At 42.1% G+C, this 14431-nt stretch overlaps 1 protein-coding gene across 3 annotated transcripts in view; it reads right to left on the minus strand.

Annotated features, from left to right (window-relative positions):
- Positions 1-216: 216 nt before the first annotated feature.
- Positions 217-14431, minus strand: part of TEKT2 (tektin 2) — a 37693-nt gene continuing 23478 nt past the window's right edge. For 2 of the 3 annotated variants that reach the window (XM_056557185.1, XM_056557184.1), the window contains 7 exons: positions 13865-14070; positions 11714-11857; positions 9833-9947; positions 3239-3346; positions 1436-1579; positions 1247-1326; positions 217-531 (listed from right to left, as the gene is read on the minus strand). In XM_056557185.1, the coding sequence (XP_056413160.1) occupies positions 318-531; positions 1247-1326; positions 1436-1579; positions 3239-3346; positions 9833-9947; positions 11714-11857; positions 13865-14070 (1011 nt within the window). In that variant the 3' untranslated portion in view covers positions 217-317. The remainder of the gene's footprint in view (positions 532-1246; positions 1327-1435; positions 1580-3238; positions 3347-9832; positions 9948-11713; positions 11858-13864; positions 14071-14431) is intronic. The other variant, XM_056557183.1, reaches the window with a different exon arrangement.

The raw sequence follows: 14431 nt of genomic DNA on the forward strand, positions 1-14431 counted from the left end.
TATCTCTCTCTCTTTCTCTTTTGACAATATGTTGAAGCAGAACCTGGGATGGGACACTGCTGCAGAATACCACTTTAATAGTTAAAAGACCATATTATGCTGTATTATTCTATTCTCTAATAATAAACAGAAAACCCATTACAAAATGGTGGTGCAGGTAAAACTGAATTTCAAGTTACACCTAGAAATGTAACATTTAGGAAGAAATAAATGTCTAACGTGATCTTGTTTGTTTGAACTGTTTATTTTCTTATGAAGTTCAATAGTAGATTATTTTCTATGTCAGCCAACACAAAATGATATTTATGCAAAACAATCTAGGCCAGCTCCAGCTGACGACTCTTTAGAGGGGAGAGATGGCGGTTGGTGGTGCGGCTAAAGGTGTCCACTGTGGCAACATACTGCCCTGCAGGAAGGGTAAGCTTTCGGCGACTGTCCACACACTTTTTGTCCAGAGTTAGAGAATTTTCCTTACACTTGATGTCGGTTTCTATACGAGCATGATGTTTGTAAAGAGCATCAAGAGCATCCCTACAGGAACAAAATGAGAATTTACTTTGAAAAAAGTACTTTGTGGAACATCAGTGATGCCCTCAACGATTGTCTTAGGATGACAGACTGAAAGGAGCCGGCTGTGTTTGAAATTTTCAACTAATAGATAAAAGATCTTACCAAGGAGCAGATTAACCATTGGTAATGTTTGCACAAAAAACTGACTTCAATACAAATCTATTATGTCTTTTGGACACTTTTCAGGCACTTTTGAGCATCACCTGGCAAGAGGGTAGTTTCACAGTAAAGGGGCATGGCTTGTGTGCAATATTTTTGTTGTAAAGTAAGCCAACGAGTAGTTGGTCTACAGATGCACTGTGCTAAGTGTAGAGCATTTTTAGACTTTGTAGTCTAAGTTTGCACTGTCTTAGAATTATTAGTAAATCGGCCCCCAGTTCTCAGAACATTCATAGAAAGATCATTCATTCATTACCTAATGTTACTGACCAGGTATGACCAGTATGAACAACTGTAACAGCCAATATGGTCTAAAATGTGTATGCTTATGTCTGTGAAGTGATCGCTCTCCAGAAGGTTGTTTGTTCAACAGCTGTTCAACCTAATGTGTATGGTCACCCTCAGATTTATTTATGCTTTCAATTACCCTACGGAGAACAATTACAGTAGTAAACATAGCAGTATTACAGGATGGGCTTCCTGCATATGTAATAGTGGGCTTAGTAATGTAACTTACTGTGATTGAGCCAGTTTTTGCTTTAGAGCAGCAATAGTGCCCTCTAGCTGGTGGACTTCATCTGTCAACCCATACTGTACCTACAATATAAAATATATTACTGCATTGCATTACATTAACATGACACAAGTATTGCCTCTCCCCCCCAAATATTCAGAGCTACTAAGTTACTACAATGAAATATCTTACCGGGTCTCTACATAGATCTATATTTGGTCTGTATGTACGGGTCTCAAGCCGTGTGTGAGACAGTTTTAAAGGCCCACTCTTGTCTCTCAGATCGGCTTCTAAACGTCTTATATCTTCTTCCAGTTCCTCAATCTCATCTTTAGTCTATGAGACAAATTCATGAAATGTGATGAAACACTCAAACCTCTCTCTCTCTTACAGTTAAAGCATATTAACATATTACAGCTGTTGACTGAACACTCATTTGGCCGACAGCTGTCTATCCCAATCCCCCCATACACAGGAACAATTGGCTCAGCTGAGCATTCATGTGTTCGGAATGAAAAGGGGGAGGTAAGCTGCTGCCAGACACCTGATGGCAACTTATCTCGCCAAGAAAAAAAAAAGGATCAGGCAGTTAAAATTCAACAGGCTTAAACCTCTCCTGCTCTGGTCAGTTCCTGAGACAGACAAGTGTCAGCAGAGAGCACTGTTGTCAGACAGAAAATAACAACTCAACTTCAGCAGCTGATAAGTACTGGAAGGATTAAGATTTTTTTAATAGAAGTAATTTACAAATCTGTTTAACTTTCCCAAGCCAGTTGATATGAAAAAAAAAAAATGTTTTTCCATGGAATACCCCTTTAATCTTTCTCGCCAACAGCAGATTAAGTTGAAAGGCAACCTCACAATTCAGGTAGCCAGCTAGTTGGGAAGACTTTCTCTAATGTGTATGGTGGCCTTGAAGGGCTACTTTTTCTACAAAGATGCCTTTGTTAAAGGAAAACTGTCACCCTGATCACCCACACTAAACCCAATACACAGAGTTATAGTGTGGGTGACTAGGAGTGCAAAGAGGTGTCACTTACCAAATTCCGTCCAGTTGCTCCTGTGAAATTGCCCGAAGAAAGTCCTGTGCTCAATTCGGTTAATTGCACGCATGAAACAATCTGCCTCTATTAGTATATTCAAATTCTGCACTGCGCTCTGAGGCAGGAGCGCAAGCGCAGTTAGTTTACAGACAGCTCTCGCGTCCTAGTGACATGAGTCGCATGTCACATGAGCGCTGTACTCCGAGGCCGGAGAGCTCTGGCAAAAAGAGCTTTCACGTCACTAGGACATGAGAGCTGACTGTAAACTAACAGCGCTTGCACTCCTGCCTCAGAGCGGAGCGCAGAATTTGAATATGCTAATAGAGGCAGATTATTTTAGGAGGCAGAGAGAAGCAGGGGCGGGCAGCCGGCGGGGCCCCACCTCCTGCGCACAGGTAACCGAATTGAGCACAGGACTTTCTTCAGGCAATATCAAAGGAGCCACTGGACAGAATTTGGCAAGTGAAACCTCTTTGCACTCCTGGTCACACACACTATAAACCTGTGTATTGGGTTTAGTGTGGGTGATCTGGATGATAGTTTTCCTACCTAGTCAGCACAAGACATTGTCGCTCAGTCAATCACTGGCCGCAGCAATGTCCTGCCTCAGCTAGTGATTGGCACTCTGACGGACCCAAGGCACTTGGCAGCATGGGAGGAAAGTATAGTTTTTTTTTTTTTTTTTATTTAAGAAGCCAACGTGGGCATCTTCATAGGAAAAATAAAAAACTTTTCACCAGAGTACCCCTTTAAGGCTTTGGTACAGTTAATACATATTGTTTTAAGCAAACATGCCATTCTGAACAGATCGTAATTCTGCCAAATATTCTTAATAGTGTTTAATAAAATTAAAAAAAGGTTGTAGAAAACACTAGTTACCTTTAGGTTAAAACAAATGGCCTCAGTGTTAAAAACAGCAGAATTAACAACAGGGCCTGGATCAAAGACTTACATTTTTCTCTTGCCATTTGAGTTCATTGTGAGCTTTTTCAAATTCATGGATCCTTTTCCTGAAGGCAAACTCAGCAGCCACTCTTTGGGCTTCCAGCTCATTATTAGTCTATTAGTGGGAAAAAGAATGGGAGTCTTTCAGTATAATGCTTATAGGTCTCCACAGTAGCCTTACAGTACTGGCTGGTAGTGCGGGGGACGCTGATCAATATGATGCCTACCATGCCCGGATCCATCCAGCCGTTCGTCCGTTATATTAATTTTTCAATATATGCAAATCATCTGCTAACTTGCACGGGCGGGGTTACTGCCTTCATCTGGCACTGTGACGTCAGCGCTGCTCGTCTGCAGCACTGCCCAGCTTATGCATATTCATGCCCGCTCTCCGCATCTCCTCCCCGCTCTGTATGTGACTCCACTGCGCATGTGCCGGCTTACTGCACCTTTACTTACTACACCCTTACTGCAGCTCCGTTCCACTAGAATGACCTGTGCTGAAGCCGCTTCCGGGTGTTCACAGGAAGCCGGCACAAGCGCAGTGGAGTCACATACAGAGCGGGGAGGAGAGGGAGGTGCGGAGGCAGGACATGAATATGCATAAGCCGGGCAGTGCTGCGGACGAACGGCGCTGATGTCACAGTGCCAGATGAAGACAGTAACCCTGCCCGTGCCAGTTAGAAGATGATTTGCATACATTGAAAAATGAAGATAACGGGCGAACGGCTGGATGGATCCGGGTATGGTAGGCATCATATTGATCAGTGTCCCCCGCACTACCACCCAGTACCTCTGGTCAGAGCGGGGGGAGGGGGTTTAGTGACAGTTTTCCTTTAAGGACCAAGCCCATGTTCACCTTAAGGACCAGAGCATTCTTTGCACATCTGACCACTGTCACTTTAAAGGGGTATTCCGGGCAAAAACATTTAATCCCCTATCCAAAGGATAGGGGATAAGATGTCTGATCGCGGGGGGCCCGCCGCTGGGATCCTCCGCGATCTCCCTGCAGCACCCCTCCCATAGACATGAGTGAAGGGGGCTTGGCATGACATCATGTCCCCAGTCCCGGAAACCCGGAGGTTTCCGAAACTGGAGATGCAGCTCCCGCATAGAATGCTGGTGCTGCAGGGAGATCGGGGGGGGGGGGGGAGGGGGCGGGAGAATGGGGTTCCCAGTGGCAGGCCCCCCGCGATCAGACATCTTATCCCCTATCCTTTGGATAGAGGATAAAATGTTCTTGCCCGGAATACCCCTTTAAGCATTAATAACTTTGGGATGCTTTTACTTGTAAATTTAATTCCGAGATTGTTTTTTCGTGACATATTCTACTTTAACATAGTGGTAAATTTTTGTCGATACTTGCATAATTTCCAAAATGTTATGAAAAATTAGAAATTTAGCATTTTTCTACTTTGAAGCTCTCTGCTTGTAAGGAAAATAGACATACCAAATAAATTATATATTGATTCACATATACAATATGTCTACTTTATGTTTGCATCATAAAGTTGACACGTTTTTACTTTTGGAAGACATCAGAGGGCTTCAAAGTTCAGCAGCAATTTTCCAATTTTTCACAAAATTTTCAAAATCAGAATTTTTCAGAGACCAGTTCATTTTTGAAGTGAATTTGAGGGGACTTTATATTAGAAATACCCCATAAATGACCCCATTATAAAAACTGCACCCCTCAAAGTATACAAAATCACATTTAGAAAGTTTGTTAACCCTTTAGGTGTTTCACAGAAATAGCTGCAAAGTGAAGGAGAAAATTAAAAATCTCCATTTTCTACACTAACATGTTCTTGTAGACCCCAGAGGGCTTCAAAGTTCAGCAGCAATTTTCCAATTTTTCACAAAATTTTCAAAATCTGAATTTTTCAGAGACCAGTTCATTTTTGAAGTGAATTTGAGGGGACTTTATATTAGAAATACCCCATAAATGACCCCATTATAAAAACTGCACCCCTCAAAGTATACAAAATCACATTTAGAAAGTTTGTTAACCCTTTAGGTGTTTCACAGAAATAGCTGCAAAGTGAAGGAGAAAATTAAAAATCTCCATTTTCTACACTAACATGTTCTTGTAGACCCAGTTTTTGAATTTTTACAAGGGGTAAAAGAAGAAAAAGCCCCCCAAAATGTGCAACCCAATTTCTCTCGAGTAAGGAAATACCTAATATGTGAACGTAAAGTGCTCTGTGGGTGCACTAGAGGGCTCATAAGGGAAGGAGCAACAATGGGATTTTGGAGAGTGAGTTTTTATGAAATGGTGTTTGGGGGGCATGTCACATTTGGGAAGCCCCCATGGTGCCAGAACAGCAAAAAAAACATGGCATACTATTTTGGAAGCTACACCCGTCAAGGACCGTAACAAGGGGTAAAGTGAGCCTTAACACCCCACAAGTGTTTGACGACTTTTCATTAAAGTTGGATGTGCAAATGATTTTTTTTTTCACTAAAATGCTAGTTTTCCCCCATATTTTACATTTATACAAGGGGTAAAAGGAGAAAATGCCCCCCAAAATTTGTAATCCCATCTCTTCTGAGTATGGAAATACCCCATGTGTGGAAGTCAAGTGCACTGCGGGCACACTACAATGCTCAGAATAGAAGGAGTCAAATTTGGATTTTGGAAAGCAAATTTTGCTGAAATGGTTTTTGGGAAAAAACAGGAAAAAAAAACACATGGCATACTATTTTGGAAACTACACCCCTCAAGGAACGTAACAAGGGGTACAGTGAGCCTTAACACCCCACAGGTGTTTGACAAATTTCTGCTAAAGTTGGACGTGAAAATGAAAAATGTTTTTCACTAAAATGCTGGTGTTACTCCAAATTTTTCATTTTCACAAGGGGTAATAGGAGAAACAACCTCCCAAAATTTGTAACCTCATTTTTTCTGAGTATGGAAATAACCCAAATGTGGATGTAAAGTGCTCTGCGGGCGAACTACATTGCTCAGAAGAGAAGGATTGCCATTGAGCTTTTGGAGAGAGAATTTGTTTGGAATAGAAGTCGGGGGCCATGTGCGTTTACAAAGCCCCCGTGGTGTCAGAACAGGGGACCCCCCCCCCCCCCCGCATGTGATCCCATTTTGGAAACTACACCCCTTACAGAATTTAATAAGGGGTGCAGTGAGCATTTACACCCCAATGGAGTTTGAAAGATTTTTGGAACAGTGGACTGTGCAAATGAAAAATTTAATTTTTCATTTTCACGGACCACTGTTCCAAAAATCTGTCAAGCGCCAGTGGGGTGTAAATGCTCACTGTACCCCTTATTACATTACATGAGGGGTGTAGTTTGCAAAATGGGTTCACATGTTGGGGGGTCCTTTTTTCTGGCACTATGGGGGCTTTGTAAACACACATGGCCTTCAATTTCGGACACATTCTCTCTCCAAAAGCCCAATGGCACTCCTTCTCTTCTGAGCATTGTAGTGCGCCCGCAGAGCACTTTACATCCACATATGGGGTATTTTCATACTCAAAAGAAATGGGGCTACAAATTTTGGGGACTTTTCTCCTATTTTCCCTTGTGAAAATGAAAAATGTAGGGTAACACCAGCATTTTAATGAAAACTTTAATAAAAATTCGTCAAACCCCTGTGGGGTGTTAAGGCTCACTGTACCCCTTGTTACGTTCCGTGAGGGGTGTAGTTTCCAAAATGGTATTTATTGTATTTATTGTTTTGCGTTTATGTCAGAACCACTGTAAAATCACCAATTTAGACCTCAAATGTACATAGTGGGGGACATGTATCAAAGATTTTACCCCTGTTTTGTATGTATTGTTTTGCGCAAAATTTTGCGCAAGCCCTTTTTTTTACGCATTTTTTTGCGCAAGTTTTGGTAGAGCATGTCCTCCAGATGTGGCTGAATCAGGGTACCTTGGAGTGACATCTATAGTACACATGGATTTATTAACTGCGTACTTTTCCTTTACAGCAAAAATTTTGCCGCGAGAGCTGTTTTTTGTGCGCAAATATAAGCCATCTTGGACTTGACGTAGCAAGATGCTCTAAATCATTGATTCTATTTTCCAAAGAGTGGATTTAGGAGATTACTATATTTACCCCCAATTTATGAAGCTCATTGCACTTGATTGATAAATTTAGCTCTTCTGCACATAATTTTGAATTCGGGAAAAGGGGTAAACTGCTTCTACCATACACAAATAATGATACATGTCCCCCATTGTGCTCTCACTTCTGAGTTATGTTGTGCGCCCGTAGAGCACTTTGCATCCACATATGGGGTATTTCTGTACTCAGGAGAAATTGCGTTACAAATTTTGGAGGTCTTTTTTTTCCTTTTACTGCTTGTGAAAATTAAAAGTATGGGGCAACACCAGCATGTTAGTGTAAAAAATGTAATGTTTTTACTCTAACATGCTGGTGTAGACCCCAACTTTACCTTTTCATAAGGGGTAAAAGGAGAAAAAGCCCCCCAAAATTTGTAACACAATTTCTCCCGAGTGCGGAAACACCCCATATGTGGCACTAAACTGTTGCCTTGAAATACGACAGGGCTCCAAAACGAGAGAGCGCCATGCGCATTTGAGGCCTAAATTGGGGATTTGCTTCCGCCACCAAAATACCCTACGGCAGTGTTTCCCAAACAGGGTGTCTCCAGCTGTTGAAAAACTCCCAGCACGCCTTGACAGTCAGTGGCTGTCCAGCAATACTGGGAGTTGTTGTTTTTGAACAGCTGGAGGCTCTGTTTTGGAAACAGTGCCGTACAAGACGTTTTTAATTTTTATTGTAGAGGGGCCGTATATGTAGTGTTTTACTTTTTATTCTGTGTAGCTGTAGTGTAGTGTAGTGTTTTTAGTAGGGATTGACCGATATCGATTTTTTAGGGCAGATACCAATACCGATAATCTGTGGAGGTTAGGGCCGATAGCCGATAACAGATCATTGATTTAAACCGGGCGCTGTAAACCCCTGCCTGTGTGAATTTACCCAGTACATTCAAATGGGGGGGGGGGGGGGGGGGGCAAACCTTCAGCTGTTGCAAAACTACAACTCCCAGCATTCACTGACAGACCATACATGCTGGGAATTGTAGTTATGCAACAGATGGAGGCACATTGGTTGCAAAACACTGAGAGTTTGTTACTTAACTCAGTGTTTCGCAACCACTGTGCCTCCAGCTGTTGCAAAACTACAACTCCCAGCATGTAAGGTCTATCAGTGCAAGCTGGGAGTTGTAGTTTGCAACAGCTGGAGGCACACTGGTTGCGAAAACTAACTTAGTTAGTGTTTTGCAACCAGTGTGCCTTCAGCTGTTACAAAACTACAACTCTCAGCATTCACTTACAGCCGAAGGGCATGCTGGAATTTGTAGTTATGCAACAGCTGGAGGCACGGGGTGCCGGAATAATTTCAGCAGGCATCCCAGTCCGGTACCCGTCCGGCCAGTGGCGGGGACCGGAATTCCCACAGGCGTACAGGTACGCCCTGTGTCCTTAACTACCAGGACTTCAGGGCGTACCCGTAAGCCCTATGTCCTTAACGGGTTAATGGGCATTGTCACATTCAAATACTTATTATATGTAGTACATTTTTGGCAAATGTACAACATGGCTTCCAAAAAACACCCCATACCATCCAGAAAATAAACCTGTCTGGCTGCATCATCATCTTTGTCCACGCTGAAGCACAGCCATAGACAAAGACCAGTAAGTGAGGATGGGACTAGCACTCCTCTGTGCTCACTGGCTAAGCCAGGCTGCTTCATTGGATTGCCGATCCGGTAGGTGGACCTTCTGCTGCCATTTAAGCTCAGTAGGTGGACCTTCCACTGCCATTTAAGCTCATCGGACCCAAACGGTCTCATGAGCTCCTTGGGATGGCCAATACATCTTACTTAATACTTAAGATGCTGTGATTAGCATCGATCATGGTGTCTAAAAAGTTAATGACAGTAGCCGACACTCACAGCATATGAAGCAAGCACAGCTTCTGCATTCGCTTCATAGTCAATGAACGCTCCAGGGTGTACATTTACTCTCTGGTACATTAAGTCCTGGATGGCAAGGGTAACAACCGCGGTAAGTAACCGTTTTGGATCTACCTCTGATGTTGGTTATTTTACCATTGTCAATAATGAGAGAAGAATAGATACTCTATTCACACCACATTCTCCCAGTGGATTTGGTAAATCTATGCACTGACCCTCATTACCTGATGGAGGCTATAAAAAAAGTAATTATGGCCTACCCTTGATTGGTTTCCGTTAGGGTTTACATATATTTGCTGGATGGAAAAGCACAGACTTCTGCACCCATAGAGCAAAATTCAGTTAAAAAAAAAATTATATACCATTCTATATACACTTTTTTAAGGTAAGACCTGATCTATGACAGAAGTCACAAAGTGGAGTCCAGGTGAGTTAGTGACAAGAGAGGAGCTCATGGCTGTAATTTGTGAAGACACTGGTTTATTTCTGTTTGGTACTCATGGATGTCCTTTAAGAATTAGGTGAAAATAGAGGATTGCATGAGAGTAATTTTAATTCCACCAACATTATTGTACGATGCAGTTAACTGAAATATCTACATGCATTTTAAAATCTGAAGATCTGGATTTTACCTGTGCAATTGTCAAAGCAATGGCTTCTCTCAACTGTGCAGAGGCTCTGAGCTCAGCTTCAGCTCTCTCCTTGTTGTAACGGCTGAATTGATCCCATTCCTGGGGAGTGGTTGACCTGAAAAGAGGCACTGCTTAGTAATCATTAAAGGGGTACTCCGCTGGAAAAAAAATATGTAAATCAACTGGTGCCAGAAAGTTAAACAGATTTGTAAATTACTTCTATTTAAAAATCTTAATCCTTCCAGTACTTATCAGCTGCTGTATGATCCACAGGAAGTTCTTTTCTTTTTGAATTTCCTTTCTGTCTGACCACAGTGCTCTCTGTTGACACCTCTGTCCATGTAAGGAACTGTCCAGAGTAGTAACAAATCCCCATACCAAACCTCTCCTGCTCTGGAAAGTTCCTGATATGGACAGAGGTGTCAGCAGAGAGCACTGTGGTCAGACAGAAAGGAAATTCAAAAAGAAAAGAACTTCCTGTGGATCATACAGTAGCTGATAAGTAGAAGTAATTTACAAATCTGTTTAGCTTTCTGGCGCCAGTTGAATTTTTTTTTTCCAGTGGAGTACCCCTAAATTTGCACAACAAATTTTTACATGACTTTCACCACATTTATTAGTTTAAGATACTTTTCCACTAACCATGAAAAAAGGGGTGTTGTATCATGATGAAATGTGTGGGGTGTAGTCTCTTTAAAAAGTAACGTCGTCAAGGGAGGATACAGTCATTAGGCAAGGAGAAGAATGGTACCTTTCTTTTATGTGCCAATGGTTCCAGAATTAAGAAATATGCTTTCATTCCCTGACAATGAGAGTAGTATTCCTCAGCCACTGAGGTGCCCCAGCCTGAAACCCACTGTAATTGGTAGTCAGGGTTCGACTTCCAGCACTGAGCTCTGTCTAAAACTCTTGTATATGCTATGCATTCATACCAAGTCGCATATGTAGATAGCTTCCCTGTTGTGTGATCCTCAGTATTAGTATGTACATACCATACTAATATCAGTCTGTTTGCCCACTGCTAGGCTTGTGCAACCCCACTAATACTTGTTTCCTGCAGGTAACTGCAACAGCCAATCACTGGCCATAGCAGTAGTGTCACAACGGATTGTGGATGGGGTGTTCCAGGCCTGCAGTAGGAGGTCTAGAGCCATATAGTTAAAAGGAATCTGTCAAGAGGTTTATGCTGTCCTATCTGAGAACAGCATAAACTAGTGACAGAGACACTGATCAGAACAATGTAAGTCTGTAAAATGTTGCTCCCTCCGCCCACCAGCTACTGACTGCACACACCACTCGATGCAGCCGCGAGAAGCGGGGGCCTGTTCTGGAAATCACAGGGGTTCCAAGTGGTTGGATCTCTAGCGATCAGTCGCTTATCCCCTGTCCTGTGGATAGGGGATACATTTTTTTAGCCTGATAACCCCTTGATCATACATACAAGCTTAACATTGGGGAAACCTGACAAATCTTAGTTGGGATCAGCCAAATATATTATAAGTATAGTTGTCTCTCAACCCCACCACTAGCTCATCCTTTTGTTCTCTGGGAGATAAGCCAGCCCCCCCCCCCCCTTTTTAAAAGACATGCCTGCTCATGGCCAGCTTTATTCTGCTTAAAGTGCACAATTGTTATTTCTGCATGATGCATGCTTTGGAAATTAAACAATACATGACAGTAGTACCCTTGACAGTACTTGTTATCAGCCCTGCCCAAGTACTGACTTAAAGTAAGCACTATCTATTATTCCTGTTATGATCATCAATATCAGATGACATATCATCAACTTTTTACCCAATGATGAATATATCAATACAGATAGATAGAAAAATACATAGAACCATTATATTACAACATAATTAAATCTTTCAAAGCTCTTACCCATGAGGTACACGGGTTGGATCCACTTTCAATGAAATATTTGGAGAATTTGTGTTAAGCGAGAGGCATGTACGGTCTATTTCCAATGTTTCCACTTTGCCTCTATGATCCCAGTTTAGCTGTTGACGTGATTCCTGTAGTAGACTAAAGAAGCAACAATAAAGAATGTAACACTGACTGATAGCACTATCATCAGGCAGAACTGTCAATGGCAGAATGAACATACATAACAGACTCTTTCATTGTTTTCACATTCTGTTATGCTCTCGACTTCTGATTCTGCATTCAATACCCAATAATACGAATGCGAAAACAGAATTTTATACATTTTTGCAAGTTTATTAAATGTGAAAACTAAAATTTTGCATGGGCATTAGTATTCAGACTGTCTTCTATGACACTTCAAATTTAGCTTTTAAGGCCTCCCAATTCCCTTCATAATCTCTGAGATGTTTCTACACCTTCATTGGAGTCACCTGTGGTAAATTCGGTTTATTGGACATGATTTGGAAACACCCCACCCCCCCTGTCTATATTATGTCTCACAGCTGGCAATGTATATAAAAGCAAACACTAAGCCATGAGAGGGAAAGAACTGTCTGTAGAGCTTAGATAAAAAGGGGAGAAACAAGTGCTCCATAGTGCAAACCGGCCCCAATGAAGAAATCAATGTCAGGTAAGAGCCGCTTACTAAAGTTGGTTGTGTAACCTCAGACAAAACAATGGGATGCGTGTAGATAAAGTAAGTTGGTCTCCAACAGCAGCTCTCCTGCCATGGTGGTAGGATAAGAACAGGATGGGCTTTGTGGGAAATAGCAGGTTCAATGAGCACTGAAAGGATCCACCGCAGGTCAAAACGAGGACAATTTAATGGTAAAAATGGTTGCATTTTTATCATTAAATTGTCCTTGGTTTTACCTGCGGTGGATCCTTTCAGCACTCATTGAACCTGCTATTTCCCACTAAGCCCATCTTGTAGAGCTTAGAGACAGGATTGTCTGGCGGCACAGTTCTGGAGAGGGTACAAACACATTTATGCTGCCCTAAAAGTTCTCAAGAGCACATTTATCACAATAAATCTTCTGGAAGAAGTTTGGAACAACCAGGACTTTAGAGCTGGCCAACCAAACTAAGGGTGGTTTAGAGACAACTCTGTAAATGTCCTTGAGTGGCCCAACCAGAGCCCTGACTTAAACCAAAATTTAGCATCTCTGGAGAGACCTAAAAATGGCTTCCACCGATGGCCCCCATCCAACCTGAGTCTGATTACTTGTCATGATGTCAATGCAATATTTTAGTTTAACCTTTTCAATTAATTAGCAAAGATTTGTAAAATTCTGTTTTCACTTTGTCATTATTGAATATTGAGTGCAGCATGATGGGGGAAACCTTTTTTTTTTTGTTAGCACAACATAGCAACATGTGAACAAAAATAAAACATGGTTCCTGTGGTTGTTAGTTGGACGATCCCACCATTTTCTATAGCAGTTCAGAATGGTGTACAATGATAATATGAGTTATTTTGTCACGTTACAGCATTGTTACCAGTTTCTCTCACTAGTTCACTAAATTGGCACATTTGGTAGCAGAAGCCAACCAACTATAGTGCCTGGGCCAACCAACTATAGTGCCCTTAAGACTAACTAAATATACGCAAAGATACCCAAGGTATTCTTTTCTACTCAGTGGCAGCCTACATATAATTATATGGAAGGAATGAAGGCATACACCATCCCTAGACATCCTTTGGATAGGGGATAAGATGTTTGATCGTGGGGGTCCGGCCACTGGCACCCCAACATTCTGAACATTTATGTTCATAAAGCATGGTTTGGGCAGCTGTGGTCCCGACGTCACGCCCCCTCAATTAATGTCTATGGGAGGAAGCGTGATGGTTGTGGTCAAGCGACTGTCACGCCCCCTCCCATAGACATGAATGGAGGGGGCGTGACGACCATGGCCGCCCAAACGGCAGGGTTGCCGGCCCTGAGATCGCAAGAGGGTCCCAGCGGCAGGTCCTTTGGATAGGTGATAAGATTTCTAGTGGCAGAATACCCCTTTAATTTTCTGTCCCAGGATACCTTATATAATTTCTTAAATATGAACATAGATCTACAAAAGGAAAGCTATGCCACATGTCGAGATGTTTACCAGAGCTGTTCAAAAGCCTCACTGATCTTCTGCTGCAGTGCCTTTCGAACACCTTCAATCACCTCCACCTCTTTGTGCAGCTCATCATCCACCGGATCTTTCACCAGGTCAATATGTCGCCGACTTTCACGCAAAGTCAGACATTCTATAGCTACATCAGATGGGACATTCTTAGCCTGCAAGGCACGTTCTGCTTCATCTTTCATCTGCAACCACCCAAGACAACATTTAGACAAACAGAAGTAATATCAATTGATAGATAACATATTTATAAAAAGGTTATGGCCATGGTCCTGCGTTGTCTGCTAATCCTGGCCTTAATGCTGTTTTGCATCCTGTGGCAGGGATGCCTGGCAAAATAAGCACTGCGCACATAGCTATCAACTGACCACATGGCCTGGTGTCATTGCTGGGTATAGTGTCCACTCTTTTAACCACTTCCTGTTCTTCCTGATCAGTACATTTTTATGGACTGATTGACTACACTATTGCACTATTGTTTGTGACAATCTGTTCTTGTTTAAATTTTTACCTTGGCTTCTTCTCATGCTCCATTTTCAATTAATC

This window comes from Hyla sarda, chromosome 2 (assembly GCF_029499605.1).
Source record: "Hyla sarda isolate aHylSar1 chromosome 2, aHylSar1.hap1, whole genome shotgun sequence".
Lineage (NCBI taxonomy): Eukaryota > Metazoa > Chordata > Amphibia > Anura > Hylidae > Hyla > Hyla sarda.